At 42.1% G+C, this 25,323-nt stretch overlaps 1 protein-coding gene across 2 annotated transcripts in view; it reads right to left on the bottom strand.

Moving 5' to 3' along the window:
• SMYD3 (SET and MYND domain containing 3) overlaps positions 1-25,323 on the bottom strand; it is a gene marked incomplete at its 3' end in the record, with an annotated part of 742,797 nt that overhangs the window by 100,479 nt on the left and 616,995 nt on the right. For both annotated transcript variants that reach the window (XM_084254008.1, XM_084254009.1), the window contains 2 exons: positions 10,907-10,994; positions 5,594-5,768 (listed from right to left, as the gene is read on the bottom strand). In XM_084254008.1, coding sequence (XP_084110134.1) covers positions 5,594-5,768; positions 10,907-10,994 — 263 coding nt within the window. The remainder of the gene's footprint in view (positions 1-5,593; positions 5,769-10,906; positions 10,995-25,323) is intronic.

The following is a 25,323-nucleotide window of genomic DNA, read 5'->3' as shown; positions in this document are numbered from 1 at the left end:
TGTTTAAGTGCCTTCATCATTCTGCTTCTGCCTCTTGCCCAGCTACCTCACAAAAAAATGTCATTCTTACTGCCACGCAAATATTATTTGTGGACAACAGAATTAATACCAGCAAATCCCATGAGAGCAGACTTAGATCAGAAAAACAAGGCCTTTTTATATTGTGAAATGAAGTCAGATCAGAGATTATAAAAACAATATCATCCATTCTCACTTTTTTTTGAAAAGATTTATCTATTTATTTATTTATTTATTTATATAAGAACTGGGGTACAGGCCAGATGTGCGGGAGAGTGAGAGGATTCACCAGAGACAGAATGGGAAACAGAACAGGCAGACTGACAAAATACACTGCTGAGGGGAGCAGTGGGTAAGACAGGAGAGGTCTGCTGTGCCATGTGGGACCCTCGCTATCCGGCCGGGACCGAACTGGCCCTGCAGAGGCTGTGGACAGCTTCACAGCATGGCACTCAACCGCCTGCGCGACCAGGGGAGGTCCTCTCACTTGTTTTGAGGTAATACTTGACATTATTGTGGACAGAGGGCACAATTTGATGGCAGTTGCCCATATTTAAAATGAACATGACTTCTGATACAGCAAGTTAGCCTTTAGAGATTTATCATATGAATTTGCCTTATGAATTCAGTTATATCACAAGGTCACATCACAAAGATCAAGTACTTGGAAGGTCGTAATAGCATTGTTTGACATAATAAACATAAATGGGACTGATGAACAAATTCTAGTGTATTCATGAGATGAAATGCTATGTTTCTGGGAGCCTCCCTGGTGGCGCAGGGGGTTAAATTGTAACCTATGAAGCTATCCGAAGCCACTGAGGCATGGGTTCAATCCCTGGCCAAGGTGGTGACCCACATGGTGCGGCAGACCTCTCCTGCCTCACCCACTGCTCCCCTCAGCAGTGTATTTCAGTCAGTCTGCCTGTTCTGCTCCCCACTCTGTCTCTGGTGAATCCTCACACTCCCTGCACCTCTGGCCTATACCCCAGCTCTTGTATGCATAAATAAACAAGTATCTTTAAAAAAAAAAAAAAAAGAAATGCAATGTATCTTTTTTGAAAAAATTAGGAACACATCCAAGAGATGGTCTGTGTAGACGTGCATGCTGTTGGAAAGTGAAAAAAGCAAGTTACAGAATGGGATAGAGAGTGTTCCCATTTTTGTCTTCTTTCTGTCCACTCAGGAGAATTCTTAGCCTCCCCTTGCTCTTCTCCTTATCCTCCCCTTCCCCAACCACTACCTTACTAGGCATTTCTAACAGATCAAGATTGGGACTGGGCTTCTCCTGAGAAGAAGGAGAAAGACAGAAAGAAAGGAAAGGAGCAAAAAGTGAAAGTACCATGTGGAGTTTTGAGGGTTCCAGAAAGAGTTAAGAGTGAGGGGAAAAAGGAGTCTTCAAGGGTGTGAAAATAATTGAAAACAGAAAGTAAAAAAGACAGGGGGCTTTAAACAAATATGAAAGAGTAGGAAGAATGGAACCCCTGTTCATGTTTTTTGAGTGTTTCTGGTAAATTAGGATTATTTATTTACTTTTAATTCCCTCCCCTCCTTCATGCTAAGATTGAGTCTTGAGTAGCTTTAGAATATGCGCAGATCAATGCTTCTGGAATAATTTCAGAAAAGAAATTTAGCATGATTATGTAGGGACTGATAGGGATTGAGACAAAGAATCTGAAAAGTGAGGGTGACTTTTAACTTTGAAAATGTCCTTTCCTAGAAGGTATTCTGTTCTCATAACAAAATTATGACAACAAAATATTTATCAGTCCCCTCAAAGCCTTTGAAAGCCTCTGTCTGTCCATATTATTCCCTAGAGCCTAAAGAAAAATCAAGTTTAATTGGTATTCAACATAACTTAAATCTGAATTTTAAAATTATGTTTATTTTTTTTATTTCTTTCTCCTTGGCCTCCCCTCCCCAATTTTACAGCATAATTTGGTGATGTAAGGGGCTGAGCAAACTTTTAAGGGCTAGTTTGGGGACCTCACCATAATCTCCAACACCGTCTCCAAGGGGGAAATGCTTTCTAAATGCTGAACTACCAACTGGCAAACTAAGTTTTGGCATCCAATTTATCTCAGGGCTAAACCTGACAAAACGAATTTTTTTTAAAAAATTTGTGAAATCCTTTTAAATTACTTTCACTCTGCTTAATGTTGATAATACTAAGGAGCAGATGATGATACAAATAATTACACATATATACACTGACACTCTCATAAGAAACATTATATGCTAAGCTAAAGATTATACATTTTGTTGTATGGGAATTAATTCCAACTTGCTTTATGAAACATAAAGAACTTAATTTGTGGTACATCATAAAAAGAACTTCTATTGACAGAGTAGCAATAAGGGAGCTCAGGGCAACATAATGGTTTGGATGAAAATGGAATATGGATACTTTCTCCTCTAAGGTCTGCAGTTAAAATTAAGCCAAGGTCAGGAATGATAAAATCATCACTGGAGACTTGACCTCAATCTAGTTATTGCAACAGTATATTAACATCGTAAAACTGTAAAGGCAGACAGTGATCCAGTCACTTCTCACTACTGTGTCCTTGGCTAAAGGCGAACAACAAGCCCACCCAGAGCTTGTGCAGGGACCACCGTGTAGATGACGGATGGGCCAGAGTGTGAATTCCCTCAGGTGCACTTGAGGGCTGCACATCACCACCAGCTTCCAGGTTCCCTCACATTCTAAGACTGTTACAGGCTTTGTGGGGGACATCTGACCCACTTGTTGCCAATTTTCACTTCTGCATGACCTAAAAGGAAAAGCAACAGGGTTTGCTAACATCCACCCCTCTCATTTTTCTTAACTTTGTTAGTTCTGCATTATTTAGAACCCTTTCTTCTACTACACCTTTTTTTTTTAAAGATTTATTTATTTATGCATACAAGAGCTGGGGTACAGGCCAGAGGTGCGGGGGGTGAGAGGATTCACCAGAGACAGAGTGGGGAACAGAACAGGCAAATTGACTGAAATACGCTGCTGAGGGGAGCAGCGGGTGAGACACAAGAGGTCTGCTGCGCCATGTGGGTAGCTCCCTGGCCAGCCAGGGATCGATCTCGTACTGCAGAGGCTGCAGACAGCTACACAGTGCTGTGCTTAACCCCTTGTGCCACCAGGGAGGCCCCTACTACACCTTTTAAAACAAATGGTTCACATCTCATCTGAAGTGGAACAAGGCAGATTAGATTTCCTGAAATACAGAACACCACAGAACAACTTCTTCACAAGCTCCAGGGAGGAGAAACTGAGGGAGGCTTGAAAATTTGTCACCCAGTGCGAGAACAGAGTATACATTTACAGAGAGATTATGATCTGCCAAACATCCGGAAAAATACAGCATATACACTCCAAACAATATGGAGTATATCCTGGTGGACTTGGTCTCAGTGACAAGAAAGGTCTCTTTGATTCAAGCTTAAGTCAGTGAAACTGCCAGTCAATTAAGAGGTAGAAAGTAAGTCCTTCAGAGAAGACTTGGTAGAAGTGGGGAAAAGTGGACACAAAAATATAATGCAGAGGGCCTCCCTGGGAGGCGCAAGGGATTAAGCACAGCACTGTGAAGCTACCTGCAGCTTCTGCAGCATGAGTTCCATCCCCAGCCGGCCAGGGAGCTACCCACATGGTGCAGCAGACCTCTCCTGACTCACCCGCTTCTCTCCTCAACAGTGTATTTCAGTAAATCTGCCTGTTCTGTTTCCCACTCTGTCTCTAGTGAATCCTCTCACCCCCGTCCCCTGCACTTCTGGCCTGTACCCCAGTTCTTGTATGCATAAAAAAATAAATCCTTTATACACACACACACACACACACATATATAGATAGATAGATTAAGCACCTGGGAGGGTGTGGCCTTCGGGATGCAATGCTGGACCAGTGCAAGGTTTCTGTGCTCAGGGCGGTCTGCAGACCAACCCGAAGGAAGGAGAAGATGAGCAAGCGGGGCAGGTGCATGCCCAGAGCTAGACAGCAAGTAGGTTCAGTGGCTGCTAGGGTCCTGGGGGAAGAAGGAGTTTCTCAGTCTACATCTCCTGGCTGGCATCCATCCACTCACTCAGCAGTCTGCAGTTTGGTTTCCTAGGAGCAAGTCCTGGTGTTCAGAGAAGTTAACACCAACCACCCCTGACCCTACACTCATTGCAACACTGAGGTTCAAAGATGCAGTCTTATCTCTCCATGTTTGATTCCTATTTTCTGAGAGAGAACCCACAACATTCATCATACTGACTAGATATTGCACACTATGGGAAAGTCTAGTCTCAGCCCTCAAGGCAATCTCTCATAAGTTTGATTAAAGCTGACTCACAGTCTGGATTCCAAAGTTGTTCAACCACAAGGCAGTTGGAGAAATCACCTACAAAAGTTCTGGAAACACCCTTGGGGTCACCCTGGTGCCAAGGCTGGCCTACGGTCCTCTGGCATCCACCTGGCTGGCAGGGTCTTTGCCATCTTCAGGTTTCTCCCTGCCTGTCCCACACTCCTGGCCCAGGTCTGGTTTCCTGACTAAGCACTTCAAAGCCAGCTTCCTGCCTTTGCCTGAACTGATCCTAGATCCTAGACCCATGTCGATCCTGGTAACTTCCCCTTGGGTTTCCTGAGTATCTTGCATAAGTGGAGACAGACAGTAGCACCCTGAGCTCTGTCTCCCTCTCTTTCACTGAGAACCACTCTCCTGCCTGTCATCCTATTTCACATAGGCCTACACCTGGATTCTTCCTCTGCTCAGCCCTTTAGGACTGACATCATGTTTGCAAAGTTTTCAAAGCTAAAAATTTCATGATCTGCCCAGAATGGTGCCCCTGCCCAGGCGTCTTCTCAGTGGTAAGTGACCTTGCTCTGTGCTGGGGATGGCTGTCCAACTTCAGATGATGGTATGTCTGTCTCTGTCCTCTTTCCCTTGGACTGATGTGTCTCGACTTCCAAACTTCAAACCAGGGTCTCACACCCACCACACCAAGTCTCAGCACTAGACTTCAACACTGTCCCTCTGAGTTTCAAGGACATCTAGGAATAAAACACCCATAGCTGTGGGGGAGCCGGGGCTCCCAAGAAACCATTCATGACCAGTCCTTCCTTCTAACTCAATCACATGCTTGAGTAAGACTTTCTCTGCTCTCCTGCTAGGGTCATGAGGTGATTTTGAGGTCTGATGATTCAAGTGAAGGTCCTTGGGACACATAACACCCTGAAAAATGGATGGGACTGTCTCTACCATCAGCCATACTGTGGGCCCCACACAGGTATCAGCGGGCTAGGACACAGCCTTCCTGATGACACAGTTCTGAATCCTGTGCACTTTCCAGTGCCCCTAGAACTCCTCCACCACTGCAGGCTACACAGGGTATTAAAATCACCGGCCAAACATAGAAATAGCCTCTCATTTGTGCCTACATATACACAGTGCCTGACACACATGAAGAGTGAACAAATAAATGATGAGTAAGCGAATAAAACGTTTGGCTTTACACAGATTGAGAAACAGTGGGACACTCAATACAAAGGGTTCTGAATGACTACACCAAGGCCACCCCATGGCTTCATCTTCTCCCTGGGACTTACCTGTATGGCTCCATGGTCCGAACCCCATAGAACAAGGCCTCCTCCAGCAGCCCGAGGTTGATGCAGGCGTCCATGGCGCAGTCGAGCACCTTCAGCTGGTAAATGTTGATATCGGGAAGCCGTTCAGAGTTGCTGCTTATGATCGCCTGGCACATGGCCAGAACCTGTTCCCACTCTGTTATTAACCTTAGTTAAGGATGTATTGTCTTTACGGAGAAAAAATAAAAGTAAAATGAGATTCACTAAAAGGCTGAAGAGCTCCCAGGCGCAGGAGGGAAGGAAGCACCCATTATTTTACACAGATGAGCTGCCTGAAAACACACTTGAGAAACAAAAACATATAAGTGGCATCTCAGAGAAGTAAATTCTGTTTACATCAACAAACCATCTTCTAACCAAGCCTGTGTTTGGGGAGATTACGATTTCCAAAGAACCTTTTTTTTTTTTTTATACTCCAGTATGTATCATCTTTAAACCTTGTCACAAAGTGAATGCAGCTGTTTATTAAAATAAACTTGAGTAATTTAGTTCAGTTTAAAATTATTTACTGTTAACTTCTATTTCAATACTGATTCAAAGTTAAAGAAGCTTTATAGAGATTGCTTTTTAAAAGGAGGCCCTTGTTTCTCTTTCTGCCTTTTGGAATCCAAATACACTACCCACAGGTACACCCTGGGGAAAGCAATGTAAAAACATGCCTGTCCACTGGCTCTCAAATGTGTTTTTGGATTTTGAAGCAAAAGTGACCCAAAGTTATATGTCATCAAATAAAGGTATTATTAAATTCCCCAAATAAAAGATGATATTAAGAATATAACTTGTGTGCATGATTTTCAGGGTGAGGGAAAGGATACTTTCAAACAAAGCAAAGGGAGAAGACCCCCCCGTCCACTTTTGACTTTTGATTGTCATGGGGCCTCGTGTGACCTCATTTTTTTTAAAACTGCTCTTCCCTATCCTCTTTTTTTTTTCTTTTTTTAATATATATTTTTTTATTTTTTACATCATTGTTCATTTTTAAACAATATTTGCTTCCTTCCACCCCCTCAGGTGTAGTCCCCATAGAGTTTCCTTCCCCAGTGCACCCGTGCACCTATCCTCTTACAGAGGCAGTCAGAGGTTGGGGACACAGTGTATGGCGCAAGCAGGCACCTGGGGACTTCAGTGTCTTCCCCTGTGGCTGTGTTGGGGGCACAGGAGGCTGAGGGAACTCTGGGTCGGCAGTATCCTTCTCCTAACCACACACCCTAGCCCCCACCTTCAAGCTGTGCAGCTCCAAATTCATCTCCCTTGGAATTCCACTGGGATGAAGAGTTTTGAGGATTTCAGATACAGCAGAAATGGAATAGCCTCCGACTATAGTTAAAAATGAATTTAGATCTAAGTTAGTTGTGCCATTTGTCAGATTTGAGGTCTAAGGAAGTCATCAAAGCGCTTTTAGGTAGGATAGAAATAAAAATATCTAATGTCCAAGTAAGAATGTAATGATGCATATGTAAATTTTTAAAATTCCTTTCTATGTTCTATCACGAACCAGAAGGAATTCTGGCTGTCAGAAACGCAGTGGGCAAACATTCAGTGGCATACACAAAACACACACCACACAAATTTGTGTGCCTTCCTCCCCTGGCTGCATCGTGATCTCCGAGTGTCACAAGGCTTAGCGAAACTGCCCCAGTGGATGGAAGTTGATAAAATTCCCCTTTCCATCGACACCCCACACCCTCACACCATCCAGGCCACCAAGTGGTCTCTGCTCCACTCTCCCCACTTAGCCCTCCCCAACCCAAAGCCCTTCCCACTGAGGTCCCGATGCAGCAAGCCCACCCTGAGCAGACAGTCCTTTGCATGCCACAGTGTCCCTAGTCTCTCCCTCGTTTCTACTCCAGCAATCCTACCTCTATTAGTGTCCACACTCTTAGAACACTGCTTTCCAAAACATTACCAAACACGTATGTTAAACCAACCAAGCTACTTGTATATGCGGGGATTAATATCTTTATTAATCTTCATTAGAGGATCATTTTCTCAGTGGGGGGAGGGGTTCTGGAGGCATAATACTTTACCCCGAAGGCTTGACTTCCTTGGTTAGAAGTTCAAGCACCACAGTGCACGGCTGAGAGCCTTTAGACCACATTTCGTGTGCATCACACTCTATACCTTTAGGATGAGTCCTGCTCTGAGAAGGTGACTCTGTTCTCAGAAGATGGACATTTATTGAAGAAGAGTGACTTGGTGACTTTCCTCGGTATTATCTGCCATGTACCTTTACAGTTTGCTGGCTGTATCCCCAGAGGCTGGGGAAAGCGGTATCTCAGGCGACGCACTGATCTTGTAACAGACTGCCAGGCTAACCTCTGTGGCTTTTCATTCTAGGATTAGCTAGCTGATGAACTGTCAGGAGGAATGACCGTCTCTTACACAATGCTAGATGCTTCCGTAGCAAGACTTTGTGCCTTATTTTAACATTGGCTTATTTGACCTCCATTAGTATTCGCCTGTTCACTCACATATGCTCCAACTCATTTTCAAGATGTTTGAGGTGACAAGCCTTAGAAGTAAAAACCAGATGTGATGTTCTGCAGCCACTAATAGGAATAGGAATCCGCTTTATCCCCCAGCAAGCTGGAAGGGACTGCATGCCAATTTTCCTTCACAACACTGGCAACTATCTCTTGGCAAACAAGGCAAACCTTTCTGTAAAACGCCCCAGTGAGCAAAAAAATTGGAATCATTTTAAGAGGCTTTTCCCCCAAGCTAATGCTGACATGTATTTGCTCAAAAATTTAGTCACTGGCATTCGTTTGGTGTTTACTACATGTCATTTTATTCCAGTGAGGAGATGAGCTCTAGACCTAAGCAGGCCGATAGCCCACGCAAAGAGAAGGGACTGTACAATGGACAGAACAGATACTCTTTTTTCTGAATATTTTTAAATGGCCACAAGAAGACTAGGGGGAAAGAAAAGGGGGAGAAAAGTCAATCCACTTGGGAATTAATCCCAAGTTGCTTGCAACTCAAGGACTGCTGGATCACAGGGCTTTTTCTCACCTACACATATTACTCTTCTACTTCAATTCTGCCCAGTGCCCCCTCTAGCCTTCTTGCCATGCCGTGTACCCCTCTCCTCCACACCGATCACCTGGGAATTCCCTGACCCCGCTACCTCACATTCTGTGTGTCCGCACAGACTACTCTCTGGTGGTCTCTCCTGCATTGCCTTGGCCTGGTGAGCTCCCAAGGGACTCCCCTGCCCCACCACACACGAACACACATGCACAACCCAGTCGTCACCTCCTCTGTGAAAGCTTCTCTACCTCTTAAAGTTGATACTGTGCCTTTGATGCAAATATATATTTTACAAAAATATACATTAATTTATATATCTACTATTCCACTGTGTCTGAAAGTTGTGAGTGCAGGGTTGGATCTCCTTATCCTGCCTGGACCACGAGGTGGGCCACAACTGCTAATGCACCTGGGCCTCAGTCAGGTTTCAGGAAAGCCTTGTCCAATGAAGACTGAACGGCAGCTAGGTCACACATGGGCCCTTATTCTGTTGCAAGGCACCATCCATGTAGAGTCAGTATATTCCTCTGAGGAATGGCTCTTTGAGGCCAAGAATGGCCCTTTTGTTCCCAGATTCAGCTGTTTTCCTGCTATTTCCTAGACTTTTAAGTTCCACTTTGGTCCTCGGCCCAGTCCTCAAAAACTTCATTTTTTTTTTTTATATCTCTTAATATGTCCTACCCCAAACTGAATAGAAAATTCCAGATATAATCATACTGGTACTATTACCTTTCTCATTTTTTATTTCTATTAATGTAGCCCAAGGTCACAGTAGTCGTTCAGGAGTTACACCATACTCTCAGACTTTATTGAATTCTACTGCTTATTAAGACCTTAGAATTCTTTCATGAGTTTTGTTGCTAATCTTTATCCATATTTATACATTTGAACCTTTTAACCCAAATAGAAGATTTTATATACACTACTGTTGAGTTTCATCATTTTAAACTCAAATTGTTAGGAATCGGTTGAGTTCTTGGTTTATCATCACACCTTTGCCTCCCTCATCATATACCATTTTGCAGATTTGATGAGTCTGTGCTCTGTATCTTCATTCATGATACACAATCAAAGTAGAAGAGGGCTGAGATGGAAACAGGGTGTTCAGAGTGGTAGTAAGCCAATTATTGTAGCATCATCTCAGTACAGTGGCTCACTTAGTATGACACCATGACATAGATGTTATGTTAGCATCTAGCATAAAGTCCTTGACTACATTTTTTCAAATCCCTTTTAGAATGCAAGATACAAATTTTACCAAAGAAAGTCACACCTCTTCAGGCTCACTTGCTTACTTAGTGAACCCACAAAGCATCTTGGTGATTACAGCTTCCTCTGCACTCCATTAGTTACCAGTTCTAGATTCTTCACTAAAACTGCTAAATAAAAAATCTCACTGGGCAATAGATTTCAGTCATTACTTATCACTATTACAACAGGAATATTTCTCTAATTACCTCTCCTGTCCTTTACAATTCTTTAAGGAACATTGTCTATAGACTAGAAACCCCTTTGCAGATTTTCTTAGTGCCTGGAATATCATTTGCCCAAGGCAGCTGATGACTTTACACAATCTTTTTTATCTACTTTGATCTCTTTCTTCCTACCTTGTGATTTCCCTTTGTCACATTTTTGCTCAAGTAGATTCCTCTTCTGGAAGTGACCTCACTCTCAGCCTCTTTTTATTCAGATCCTGTCCCTGATTCAGGACACCTTTCATAAGAAGACTATCTGTAGCACCTTCCCAGATTACCCTCATCATAAATGATCTGAAGTGTGAGCCACTCATGATTCTTACTATTTGTGCCAAGATTTATTGTTCAGCCACTCCCATTGCTATCATAATCATGGCTGATTTAAGGTGAGGCATCTAAATCTAAGGGTCACTAATATTAAGAAGGTATCTAAACGATTCTTTCCTAGAGATAGGGCTCATGGGAGGAAGGGAGAAAGGAAAATTTGTTACCTTTTACATGTAAAGAGATTACTGCTGACTATCCTATTACTAAACCATGGATTTTTGATAATTATCTAGAGGTAGTGAGATTTTCATGCTGCTCTGGCCAGACTTCCCCAGCCATTGCCAAAATTGTTGGCTAGTGTCAGGGATACAGCCTGTGACTATGAAACAGAATGAAGTTCACTGGAAAGGTCAAGTCCTAGACTTGGCTTCATTAACAACAGGCTCCCTTCAATAAGGACACAGTCCCATTAGTACAAAGCAATCCATAGATGAAAGGATACGCCAATGTGCCTTCAGTTCTTCAATTTTTTTCAAGGATTCTTGAACTTCCTTCCATACTTGCTCATCACCGGTTAGCATATCAGCATCCTGCCCAGGCCAAATTTAAAAGAAGAGAAAGAAATTAAAAATGGGCAAAGGATTTGAACAGACTTTTCTCCAAAAGGAAATACACAAATGAACAATTAGCACATGAAAAGATTCTCAACATTATTAGCCACCAGAGAAATAAAGATGACGATGATGAGACAGATCTTCACATCCACCAGGATGGCTATAATCAAAAAGATAGATAATAATAAGTGTTGGTGAGGAAGTACAGAATTTGGAACCCTCACATGCTACTGGTAGGAATATAAAAAGGTATGGAAAACAGTATGGCAGTTTCATAAAAGAGGAAACATATACTTAACAATTCTACCCCTCAGACATCTACCCAAGAGAAATGAAAATATATGCTCACACAAAAAATTGTACATAATGTTTATTGTAGCAAGGCAAGTGGAAATAATCCACCACGGTGGCTGTCTCTACACTCTCAGCTTTCTAACTGTAACTCTCACTCCTGTCTCTTGAGCCACCTGCTCCATTCTGTGATTTTCCTGTATCATCCCTCTCAGTTCTGTACATGTGTGTGTAATCAGTTTTGTGTGGGTATCTATCTGTCCACCCATATCTATCTCTCTATCTACTTATTCATCCATCCATCCATCCATCTATCCAACTACCCACTGACCAAACTACCCACCCACCCACCTATCATCTATGCAGTATGGCCTTTGAAAACCCCCTTTTCCTGGCCTTCAGCTTCCTCATAAAATGAGGAGCTGGTCTGGATGCCAATAGCATTCTTTCCACTTGACTGCTCCAGGGGTTGACGTAGTGCAGAGATAGTTTTGCCCTACCTTTGTTAACCAGTGTCTTAAAACACTCCAGATAAGTCATTAAAAAGCTTGTCTTCATTTTAGACAATAAAAACATGGACACAGTTCACTTAAGGCAGATGTGTGCCAGTTGTTTTCAGGGCTTTGATAAGGAGTCCCCTGAATGTCCTCCCTTTCTTTTGACCACTCAAGCTCCTTGATTTAAGCTGGATTCCACCTCCATGTCCACCCTGCCATGGCAGGTGCAACCTCCCCACAATTCAACAGACATTTCTCTTGGTACCCTTCCATTCACAAGCCCTCCCCAAATCTGACCCATCCCTGGTTCTCTTTCACTGCTGTTATACCTACTCTTCCAACTGGAATCCTTGCCCTTTGCATTCTGTGAGGACTTGGATTGCAGTGTTCTGCTCCATCCTTGGGTTACCACTTCCATTCATTTCTTTGGTTTTATTCCTGTTCATTCCTTTAAGATCCAGCTCCAAAGGTACTGTCAGGAAATCTCTAATTCTGCCCCCTGAATTAGAGACTAGCCCTGCTCAGCCACCATAGACACTCTGTGCCTTTCTACCCCTCCCACCCCATTCCACCTTAGCACCAAGTTCTCTTAATGATCCTCTTGACTTATCTCCCTAGCTAGTCTCACAACCCCTTGATGGACCATGACCTAATCATATCTACAGCCCCAGAGCCAGCATGGTAGTTATTTCATGAATGTTTGGCGACAGAGTGAGTGAATGAAGAGATAAAAGTGATCTGCACAATCCATGAGTAATATTATTACAGGAATAAAATGGAGCAATTCCACAATAACAACATAAGAATCTGAACCACGAAATAAAAGGTTGTTCTTTTTTATATAATACTTCTCTTTCAACTATGCCTATATCATGATTATGTTGGAAAACATGTTACCATTGGAGCTGCCGTTATTTGTCAAATATCCAGATAATGGCCTAGAACTTAAATGTGACCTTTGCCCCAGCTTGAGAAATCCCATACTAGTCCAGGACCCATATTCTCTGACAACAGCATCAAAGGCCATTGGGAATAGACTTTGTTGAATCTCCTCACTCCTACCTCCAACATCCTCCCAAGCCTCTTACTGTTTACTTCACCCAGAGGTCTCTACCCCCTTCTAACTCCTGATGGATGGGTGAGACCATCTAAGTTCCCTCAGACATAGTTGCTAAATCAGCACTCAAAATATGTGCAGGTGATATGATAAAATTTTGCCACTTAATAAAAGGTGCCACTCAACAAATCCAATCAGCCAGATACTTCCTCTGGGTTTCAGAACAGGAAGCGTACCTGCTCTGTCAGGGTTATTGTGAATAAGAAAGCAGAATTTCTTCAGTAGAATAAGATTGTCTGTGCACATCCTTGGGAAACTGACCACTTGCTCTATAAGGCTCAAACATCAGGTGCAGCCATCCAGATCCACTTCGTATCTGGAACACTTAAACAGATGTGTTCACTTGGCTCACACATGTTTGATGTTGAGATTCTTGCACTGGGCTGATTTCAGATGGTTCATATTAAAAGGAAAGGAGAAAGGCAATCTGCTTACCAGTACTTCCTGTTATCCGATCCTCATGCAAACTCTTATTAGATTGGATTGGAGAGAGATGAGTATAGAATGGGAAATAAAATTACTGAACATTTATAAACTTTTCCAGTAATTCAATAATTCTAGTATCTTTAAAAAAGCAAAGGTTTATGTGCGTGTGCGCTGCATTTTATTTTGTTTTGTTATAGTTTGGGTTGATTTTCAGGCAGAATGAGTTTCAAATATCATGTATACATACAGGGCAGAGATTAGAAAGTCCTGAAAATGAAAATCATGAGGGAAATAAAGTTTAATTTGCAGTGCCTTCACTGAAGTTCTCTGGTTCATGGATAATATACTGGGACTAATACATTAATATACAACATTATTCAAAACCTTTATGATTCACAGGAAACATGTCTACTGGAATCAATTTCTACCTCTTTTGGCAAAAACAACTAAAAGCTATTCATATTTACCTTGAGGGGGAAAGTGGCTCTTTCATAATGTGGAAATGGTTAAAAACAGAGCATTTGTTATTATATCAACCTCATACCAATATTAGTAGGCTTGGGAAGAAAGGAAAGAAAGGTTTTCATCTTGAAGCATGTTCAAATTGTAAAATATTATACTTAGAAATTAGCAAACAAGTGCACACAGCAATTAAAACTTTAAGTGAAAAGAACACTGGATTTAGAAATATAAAATGTGGATCTGAATCCCTGCCCTGTAGCTGTGTGAACTTGGCAAGATATTTAATCTCCCTGAAGCAAAGCTTTTTCTGTGGTAACAATTCTTTGAGTAGATGTATTTTCTAACCCTTTCCTTTGCACCTTCTAGAAGCACTAATGGCATGAAAGGAACTATGGTCTGAGTTTTCAACTCCCACACTGGAGGACAGGGGGCCAAAAGGAGGCTGACCAGAGTCTGATTTACTTGGTAGAAGGGAGAAAAACAGGCTTATCTTAGTAGAGGAAATGACAATGTAATCAGAAATCAACCATACCATGCCCCTAGTTCTGCCTATCCCAGTTCTTCCATCAGGAAGTCTCTTCATAAATTTAAGTCCTCCAGCAAACTCCTGTTATCCACAAAGAACCAGATCAAATGGTCTCACCCTTTGTGTACTTTCACTGGGTATGATGTTTGTACCAACAGTACAACTGTGATGTAAATGGAAAGAACATCATCCTGGTGCTATTACCAGTTCACAGATAAATAAAATTACCCTAAAAAGGTTAGTTTGTTTTATCTACTTCATAAAATGGTGAGATCTCAATGCCTAAAATGGATGTGCACAAGTAGGATACAATAGGACTTGAAATGCTGTGTCCCCTTGAGAGCCCCACGCTCTACTCTGCTTCCCCCTACCCCAATTCCCCTAAGAGGCTTGACCCCAGAATCAGTATCCTCTTCTCAGACAGGCAAACCTTCCACAGTAAGCCAGTCCTGCCACTGCCTTGGATGCAGCTGAGAAAGTGTTGTGTAACCAGAGCACTAAGCCACATTCAAACAAAATGCTGACATTAACGGGGAGGACTCATAAAATCACTTAAGCCTTCAGCAGTACTGTTCCATTTAACTACATTTAACTTGATTTTCCCATTGAAGTTGTCAGCATTTTCCAATTTCCATTTAACTTTGTTTCTTAGGAAGAAACAGGTTTCTACTGATCTTCAAATGTACTATAATTTCCCAGTTAAATCTCCAGGTAGAGAGAAATGCCAGAAGGAAGGGGGGTGTCTCCTTTATGGCGTCTAGAAAAGTGACAACAGACTTGAGTGTGTGAAGTTAGAACATCTAGAGCCCTCAAGCCTTTTCTAGCTACCAACTCAATACCCTCCCTTCTTCTGTGTTGTGTATTCCTATTTCAGTGACTAAAATTCCCTTTCATTCATAATTCATGACCAAGTGGCCAGGGATACAAGGATGGTTCAAAATATGCAAGACAACCAATGTAATTCACCATATCAACAAAGAGAGAACAATTATATCACCATGTCAATGGATACAGAGAAAGTACTTGACAATGTTCAACATCCATTTATGATAAAGACTCTCAAGAAAAATGGGAATAAAAGGAACACTCCTCAATATAATAAGTAAATATGAATAACCCACAGTTAGTATCATACTCAAGGATGAAAACTGAAAGGTACAAAAACAATGATTCCCACTTTTAACACTACTCCTCAACTTAGAGCAATTAGGCAACAGAAATTCATAATGTGATGCAAATTTGGAGAGAAAAGTAAAACTATCACAATATGCAAATAAAATATTAGACATAATAAAATCTAAAACACCCCATTAAAATACTAACATTAACAATGAACCAGGGCAGTGATGTGGCAGGCTATAAAATTAATATATAAAAATCTGTTGCATTCCTATATACAAACAATGAATTAGAAGAGAAAGAAATGAAAACAATTCCATTTACAGTTGTTCCACAAAGAAATATCTAGGAATAAACTTAACAAAGGAGGCAAACAATTTATATAACAAAACTGTAAGACATTGTTAAAAGAAGGCATAAAATAATATATTCCTTGCTTGCTCCTAGATTGGAAGAATTAAATTGTAAAAATGACAATCTTGACTATGGTAGAAGACTATGGTTCCTTGGTGGTAAGTGTGATGTGAGGACATGCATCCGAGGAGGTAAGGCCCTTTGCCTCTGATTCACAGACAATGTTGTAAAACAGCGTTAGCTCAATTTTAAAAAATGGCCGTTTTCCCCAAATCAATAACAAATCCAAAAGAATACCTATCGAAGTTTCAATGGCATTCCTCAAAGAAATAGAGCAAAGATTATTGACAAAAGGCTATGAATAGCCAAAGCAATCCTGAGAAAAAAGACTACAGGTATAATATTCCCCAGTTTCAAGCTATACTACAAAGCTTTAGTTATCAAAATAGTATGGTGTTAGAGTAAAAACAGGCACACAGATCCATGGGATGGGATTGAGAGACGAAAATAAACCAGTACTTACATGAACAGTTATGCTACAATGGAGAAAGGAAAAGTGTCTTCAACAATGGTGTTGGGATGCCAGAATGGCAAAAGAATGAAACGAGACCACTTTCTTACACCATAGATAAAATGATTAAAGATTTGAATGGTATCATAAAATATGAAAAAGAAAATATAGGCAAAGAACTTCTTAGGCTTTAGGCAAGTCTCTGGAGTCTCAACTTCAATGTCAGAGACACAAAAGTAAAAGTAAACAAATGGGACTATACCAAACTAAAAAGATTCTGCACAAAGAAACATAAAATGAAAAGACGCCCTACCAAGTGGAAGAGAATCTTTGTACATCATACATCGAGACAAGAAGTCAATATACAAGGTCTACAAATAACTTACACAACTCAACAAAAACAATAACCCAATAAAAAATGGGCAGAAGAGCTAGATAGTCACGTCTTCAAAGAAGACATGGTCAACAGATACATGAAAAAGATGCTCATTATCATTTACCATCAGGGAAATGCAAATCAAAACCAAAATGAGAGATAACCTCACTCCTATAAGAATGACCCATATCAAAAAGAGCAGAATTACCAAGTACTGGAGAGGGTGAGGAGAAAAAGGAATCCTGGTCAAATATGTATGGAAAATAATATGAAATTTTCTCAAACTATTAAAGAGAGAGCTACCATAAGATCCAGCAATTCTACTCTTAGGTATGTACCAAAGAATGCAAAACCAGTCATTGAAAGAGATATATACACTCCTGGGATCACTGAAGCACTACATATAATAGCCAAGTTATACAAACAACCTAAATGCCTATCCACACAGCAATGGATTAAGAAGATGTGGTGTATATACATAATGGGACAAAACTCAGATCTTAAAAAAAAAAAAAGCAGAAAAAGAAGAAGAAGAAATCTTGCTATTTGGGACAACCTAGATGGAGATGGAGGGAATTATACTAAGTGAACTAAATCAGGAGAAGGACAAATGATGATTAATTTCACTTACTTGTGGAATGTAAAGAAAGAAAGGAACAGACCAGATGAAACCAAAAGAAACCCTAGAAATATGACTGCAGAATTGAGACTACCAGAGGGGCAGGATGGGAGAAGGGGAGAGACAGGGATGGAGGCCTAATGTGTCTATGGAGGATTCGCTGCTCTGGTGCAGGGCATAGTGTGGTTACATAGATTGAAGAGGTGTAAGCCTTTACCCCTAAATTATACACAGTGATGTAAACCAATGTTAACGCAACAAAAAATAATACAATTTAAAAGAAACTCCTTTTCAGAAAAATAAGCTAATTTGCTTATATGGAATCTGGACAATTTAGAGGGAATAAGAAACAGTGGCATCCACATGCCTGACATGGTTTGGGAGCCTACCCATGTTAGAGTTGTTCACGAAAATCTGACTTTAATGCAACATTTTGTGGAAAACTAGCACGATTGGCTGATGAACAGAGACAGTTAAACACTGTGTGAAGACATTTAAGATGCAGATACTTCTTGTACCCTCCTCCCATTCGGGATATGTTCCTGAGGATATATAATGGGGCTTATATGAATCAAAGACTATTGGCTCAGATTGCAAATGCACATTCAAGCAAAGTCTTCTCATATTTGTACAGAGACTATCAAATGGATGGCTTGTATAGCTACAAACTCATATACACAGTTCTACCAAAGTCCTTCCAATCTCTGTATAAACACCTCAAGGTGGGAGGTTTGAGACTAGAAAAATACAAAGATTGTACAGGAAAGTTGTTTTAATTGCAACAGTCATTAAGAAAAAATATACCCCCAAATTTCTGGCCCATTTTTGTTTTAACAGAGACTAAAAGCACAGCCCTCCTCTCCTCCAATCTGCGACACATTCATCTCTTGTATTTTCTCTTTAGGAACAGCTGCTTTTACTCTCCTTTACAAACCAGAGGAAATACTTTCAACTGCAGCAGAACAGATTCAAGTCAGGTATAAGGGGCAATGTTCTGAGAGTGAAGGTTAGGATAACCCAGATATGGTTTCTCCAGAGATTTAAAAATAGGATGGACAACAGCATGATTGGGGTTCCGTGCTCAGGGCATATGGGAGCATGTGGCAGGCAGCACCATGACAGTGGTAATAAGGAGACGGGAGCCCCAATCCCAGCTCTGCCATTGTCCAACTGTGAGTCCTGTCGGCTAACAATGCCTCCTGGCTTAGTTTCCCCAGGTAAGAACTTGATTCAGGTTACCATGGAGATGGAAACTAATCATTCCACTCCATTAGTCACCTATGTATACGGTGTCAGTTGCGCGTGAAGGGAGACCTGAAATTCTGATAGGAGATAACTTGGAATTTGTGGTTGTGCAACAAATTGCAAATCCCTTCATTCTGTTTTTTCCCTTCATGCTATTTTAAGCTGAGTTCTCTCGTGTATAAAATACACCAGCCAGAGCACAAAGAGTAGGCAGAGGACCGAACAAAGACTACACCCAAACCAGTACAGCACTCTGTCAACACAAGAATTTGACAGTGATTATTTAATTCACACATTCCCTCTAACATTTCTAAGTATAATGACTATAGTGGGTAACATGCCACGCTCAGATGAGAAAACGGTATTTGCTTATCTACTAAAACAAGCACATCCAATTATTTAATCTTTGGTCCCAAACCAAGGGAACAGTTTAGTTGAGGTCGACACTAACAATTTCAGATAATGAGTCCTAGGATAGAAATCCAAACATGCTTTTTGTGGTTGCAATCATAAGAGAAACCAAAGGAAATAATTTAATGTGACATTAGAACTCTGAACATCAGGTAATGCAATTTCCAGTAGTATTCCCCCAACTTTTCAATAGCCGGGTTGCACAAATTCACCACTCACGCTAACGCCTTGTAAAGCAGTACTGAGATGCTCAGGCCACATGCCAAATCAGCATAAAGTTCAAAAGGAGTATGTATGTCCCAGTTTAAGGGGAAGACTTATATTTAACACCTCAGTCATTTTCAAAATGAAAGAGTCATTTTGTCTCTCAGTGCAAAAATGCCAGTGTTCCTCCATTTATTCTAAAACAATTCTGCAGTCTGTGAATTAATCCATGCAGAGTTCTGTCCTGGAAGCTGGGGGGTCGGTCATTCTAGAAGGCAATCACTCAGCCTAACGTCTAGGAGAAGAAAGGAGACAGAAAGTAGGCAACTTCCACAGAGCAGCTTTTCTTGGGCCCACCTCAGACCGTGAGACACTGCATACAGTCACTGAGATTCACATTCTGTCTGGCAACTCTCTATCTGTGGAAGTCAAGTGCCGGCTAAATGCACGATGAGCCTCTCCCTGGCGGCCCACCAGTAGAAAGCACACATCTGCATTTTATATTCCAAAAACTCTAAGCTGGCCTTCGGCCAAGGGTCCCTTTTTATAATGTCAAAGATAAAAGCACTAGTCATGTTTGGCACCCTGCCCCCATCTCCATTCTCTTTTAACCAACCCATAAACCAAGCAGAGACTTTCAGACAAGAAGGATGGCGCTTCATAAGCATTACCAGATGACGATCGGAGGTGTCCCCACATCACAGGAAGAGAAAGAGAACAGGGAGGGCCAGGTGATTTCACTAAGGACATGCTGGAAATCATGGGGTGAACTGGAAACCCATGCCTGGACTATCCCTGCTCCTGTAGACAGGGTCGCCTGCACCAAGGGCATCTTTCATTAGGGCCTGGCATGTTGGCAACATCAAATCTCAGATCTGCCCAAATAGCATAGGGATAGGATAGCATGAACACTGATGTCTGGTTAAGTTCATATGGTGGATGCCCAAAATAGCAGTCTGGGTGTCCAACGCGGCATAATTCTGTCTTCTCACACCAGCGGTGTTCTCCTCCTCGCTCCAGGAAATGCTATGAGGCCAGCCACAGAGGATTTATGAAATTATTACTTCTTAATCAGGTTTTATTTTCTTTTTGAGTCATACTCCATATGGGTCAAAAGGATATGCCCCAGCTGTTTTTCTTTAATATTTCTGTTTTACTACCTAACTTTCTAGATTACTTGAAAGGAAGAGACTAATATTAATGAATGCTCATCATCAATTAGACTATGCATGGATTTCTTTTCTGGAAGTAAATGAATAGGGAAATTTCTTTTGCTCTATTCAAGAACAAACTGTAGATAGAACTTCATTCAAAGGGCTTAATGTCTAAGAAAACCTTAATTTTTCATCACCAGTAGGAGCTGGATTATTGGGGATGTGCCTACTTTGTATATATCATAGGTTTAGTTCACACCAGGAGCTTCAGAGCGCTCTCTTCTCCCCTATCGTACCAAGATGCTCAATCACAAATACCCCAGACATGCTCACATACCCACACCAGGACTGTACTTTAAGGGATATGAGGTCTCTGACTTCCTTTCAAATACAAACGTGTCATTCCTCTGGCTTTGTTCTCTTCTCTGCTGTCAGAGTGTAATGCAGTAGGTACTGTAGGGTAAAGGAAGTTACCTAGCTCTTTCCGCCCCCCTGCCATTAGCCTCTATGACCTGCACCTGCAGTCTTGCATGCACACTTGTAATTATAGACACCTGGGCCCAGAGAGCACGTGGCATGCACATATGTAAATGGAGTCACCTGTGGCAAAGGGCTAATGGGCTATAAGGGCATTGTTACTCTGAGGCAGGAGGACAGCTGAGAGGAGATAGCCAGAGAAAGAAAGAGAAAGCTGGTCTTTCCCTTGATTCAGCAATAAATGCCTGTAAAAAATCTACTGAAGGCTCCAAAGTCCCTAGTTGTCTTTGGGGTCAGCAGGTATCTGTGCAGTCAGGATCAAGGACCACAGCCTGGTCTTTGCTGCCCCAGCCCTCGTTTCTCATCTTGTGATCATACTGTCAATTTTTGGATCAAAACCCTTAAGATTTGCTCAATGGTTTAGGCTTATTTCTTGTCTACTCAATCTACAGCGCCATCTCTGATGTTCTCTGCTTTTGCACAGACCAGTTCATTTATAAGAGACACAAAAAGTGACCAAATCCACAACACTATGTGTAATTCTGTGCCCTTCAGATTGTCTTTAGTTCAATACACGCCAACATGTCCCAAATGCTCACACGGGGGGGTGGAGTAATGACTGAAACAGTCAGACAAACACATCACTTCTAAACAATGCAAGTGAGAAGAGAAAGAAAAGGCTATGGGGCAAAGAGGCAGGGCTTTTGCCTAAACAGAGTTTAGGGAACACATCCTAGAGAACATGACACCTTAGCCCACTCTTGAAGGTTATGGAAGAATAACCCCGAGGAGAGAAGCAGGAGGAACAGCATGAAGAAACAGGCCACCGGGCAGCACAAAGGAGGAGATGAAGCTAGTGGGGATTCCTGGTTCACCAGTGATGGCACGGGCTGGGGTCGGGGGGTGAGGAGTGTGGGTGGCGCACCCCAGTCCTCTAAGGCCTACTATGTCTGCAGTTACTTTCTGCTCAGAGGTGCTCTTTCACAGCTGGAAATTGTGGGATTGAGTGGTGTTTGTCCAACCTGCTGGCCTACATCAGAATACATCCACAGACCTGAAAAAAAGCCTGGACTCAACACTAATGGAAGTAAAGAGGAGGAAAAAAAGTTTACAGATGAGGATGGAAAGCAGAGCATGGGGCCACATAAAAGGGTGAAATTGAGTCTGGATGTATACAACATAGAGACATGGAAGGAATTTAAGTATAATCTCTGTTGTGCAAATATCTATGTGGAAAATACAATGACAGATAGAGGGACCAAAGGTGAGAAGCTAGTTAGGTAGATGCTGAACAATCCAGAAAGCAATGGCATGAACCCAAATAAGACAGTGGTCTCAGGGACAGAGAATGAGAAAAAGGGACCAACTTACAAGAGCTTAAGAAGTTGATGACTTGGCAGCAAATAGACTGTGGAGGATACTAGAATAATGTCTGGTACACGGCTTCCGTGACTGAGCACCTGATGAAGCCTTCAGGTGAGGTTAGGGATGTAGAGAGGGGTTTAAGAAGGGCAAGTTCACTTATGACATGTTGGAAATAAGAGGCCTGCAAGAATCTAGGTAGAGCTGCCCCACAGCAAGTCAGGAATATGAAACTAGACCCAGAAGGTAAGAAAAGAAGAGAGCTACATATGAGGAAGCCACTGTCCTAAAGATGGAACCTGATGATAGAGGAGTAAAGGGATTATGAAGTCCAGGAAAACGCCAACATTTAAGGAGCAAAGGGGAAGTAGAGGCAAGTGCAAAAGCTAAGGGGAGCGGGTTGTACCTGCAAGGAGGGTGGGGGGAAATCAATGGTTGCAATGCAACAGAGGGGTCCACTGGATGAGGCTCAAATGAGGCACCTGACTTGGAATCAGGGGCTCACTGATTACCACAGAGAGAGGCAGTTTTAGTGGGCGGCAATGGCAAAAGCTTATCAGTGGGAGTTAAGAGAAAATGAAGAGAAAGGGTCATTAGCAAGCAGATGACTCTTTCAAGGGGTTTTACAAATTGAAGAAAAGTAAACAGTGGTTAGTGGCAAAGTTGAGTTGGGGAAAAAGGCTTTTTTTTTTCTTTAGTAAAGGGGGAGTCACAAGCACGTTTATGCCACAAGAGAGGATTCAGTAGACAGGGAGAGGGGACCACAACAGAGGGAGTGGCTGGAGTATCCAGGCCCAGGAGGAGGCAGGGGGCAGGGCCAGGAGCACAGGTGGAGAACAAGGGGCAATGGAGATGGCTTTGCAAGGAGGCCCCTGTGCTGTGAGCCAAGAGCAAGACAAAGAAGGATGGGTGCAAACAACTGTGTCTGGAAGTGGGCGGAGCTGGCAGGTAAGGGATATTATGCCTGCTTTACTATTTCTGAATCTAGTAATATCAAGAGAGAGAGCTGGGGTCCGTTAGGGGGATGGAGCTGTAGAGAGGTTGGTGATGCTGTGGAGAATGAGGAAGGGAAGCCAACTGAGGACACAGGAGAAGTGGGCAAGGTGGGGGCCTGGCTGAGGGGAGGTCCAGGGCGGCGCAGTGTCCCTCTGCAGAACCTCTGACCTTACCAGCCCTGCCCTGCCTGGCGGGTGCCAGGGCGCCAGGACCACAACACAGAATTCACCCCTGGGTGGGGACCACAGAGACAAAACGGCAGGAAAGAGGGAGTTGAGGTTGTAAGGAGGGCATGGCGAGATTTCCAAACGAGCAAATGATCTTTCTTTTCTCCAACTACAAGTTGGGCATGAAATCAATTTTTTTAATCTCCAGGTAGGTTGGTGACATTTTTATAACTAGGTTTCATGATGCTGATGACAGATTTCAGAACTGCTTGCCCATCTCTGCTTTTTTTTCACTTTTTAAAATTTATTTATTTTCATATATTTGACATCGTTGCTCATTTTTAATGTTTGCTTCCCCCGCCCCCCAGGTCTGCTGCCACTTTCAATGAGTTTTTGTTTTGTAACGAAGATATCATCTTGATAATGAGCACGCAGTTGTCACAAAACTACTGGAAAAATGAGTTTCTGAAATTTGTGATAGTGGCTTCGGTTCACATTTGCTTTATCTGTTTCTATTGATAGCTTGTACAAGAGCACTTGTTAACTTCCAGAACAAAACGGAGAACATTGACGATAAAATTGCTGTTAAGCATTTCCCAGTCAGAGGCAGGATTAGAGGACCCAGCCGGGAGGGCTGGAATCAGAACTAAATGAGACCTGTGTAGACAGAGTCCAGCATAGCAACCAGCTCACAGCACTGCTGAGCACACAGGAGCTGCACATTTACACATGAGACCCAGACGCAGTATCCTATCAGAATACGATGAGGAAGGCAATGCAGAAAGATGGAGGCTTATGAAAAATGTTTTAGGTCTCTCTGAATAAGCAAGCAGGTGTGGGAGAGACCGATATCCTGCTTGCCATTAGAGGTAAAAGATGACCAGATAACAGAAAGAACAGAGCAGTGACTTGATTATCGAGTTTTCCCCCTTTCTTTTCTTCCAAAAGAAATGATTTTCAAACAGGATAGAGTAAAAGAAAATATTTTCGAAAAGTTCTTATTTTAATTCCAGATGAACTATATCCCAAGGTAGAGTTCAAATAATTTTATAAGGACAGTTGTGAAACTATTATTTTCCTCTCTGAAAGAAAGGGAATGGCAGTGGGAGCTCAAAGTAGTGACAAATAAGGTCCTAAGAAAGCCTAAACAAAAATAAAAGTTAGCGTAATGGAAGCCTCTAATTGGATAATTGACTGTCTGTCTTGTCTAGTGCTTACCGAGATAAAGTGGTATCCACTAGGGACAGCGTGGGAGCCCTGAGGACAAATTCCTGGTAATCTGAACTCATTTACTCATGGAGACTGTACAAGTAGACTGGGTGAGTATTACTAATAGCATATGTTTCCACTTCACCAAGGATTTAACAAAGCCTTTCATAATATTCTGGGGGAAAAAAAAAATATTGTAGGGCCTCCCCAGTGGCGCAGCGGTTGAGCGCTGGGTTGCAAAGCTGCCCGCAGCCTCTGCAGCGCCGGTTCGATCCCCAGCCACCGGGTGAGGGTCCCACAGGGTGCACAGACCTCTCCTGCTGCCCACTGCTCCCCTCAGCAGTGTACTTTGTCAGTCTGCCTGTTCTGCTCTCCGCTCTGGCTCTGGTGAATTCTCTCACCATCCCGCGCTTCTTACTGTACCCAGTGCTTGTATAAATAAATAAATCAATCTTAAAAAAATAAAATTGTAATATGACAACTATACAGGACAGTGCCTATTGTTAACAAGCCTATAACACTTAAACATTTGCTAAGAGGATAGAGCTTATGTCTTATCACAAAAAACAGTATTAATCAATAAAGAAGACAGGAGGAATCTTGGAGGTGATGGGTATGTTTATAGCATAGAACGTAACAGTGATTTCATGGGTGTGTACTTATCTCCAAACTCGCCAAACTATAGACACTGATTATGCACAACTTTTTGTACGTCAGTAATATCTTAAAAAGTGGTTTAAAAAAAAGACAATGACATTTGACTAGAATGAAAATGCATGTAT

This window comes from Talpa europaea, assembly GCF_964194135.1.
Source record: "Talpa europaea genome assembly, chromosome: 14".
Taxonomy (NCBI): Eukaryota; Metazoa; Chordata; class Mammalia; order Eulipotyphla; family Talpidae; genus Talpa; species Talpa europaea.
Note: the sequence above shows the minus strand (reverse complement) of the source record. Positions and strands in the feature narration are given on the sequence as shown.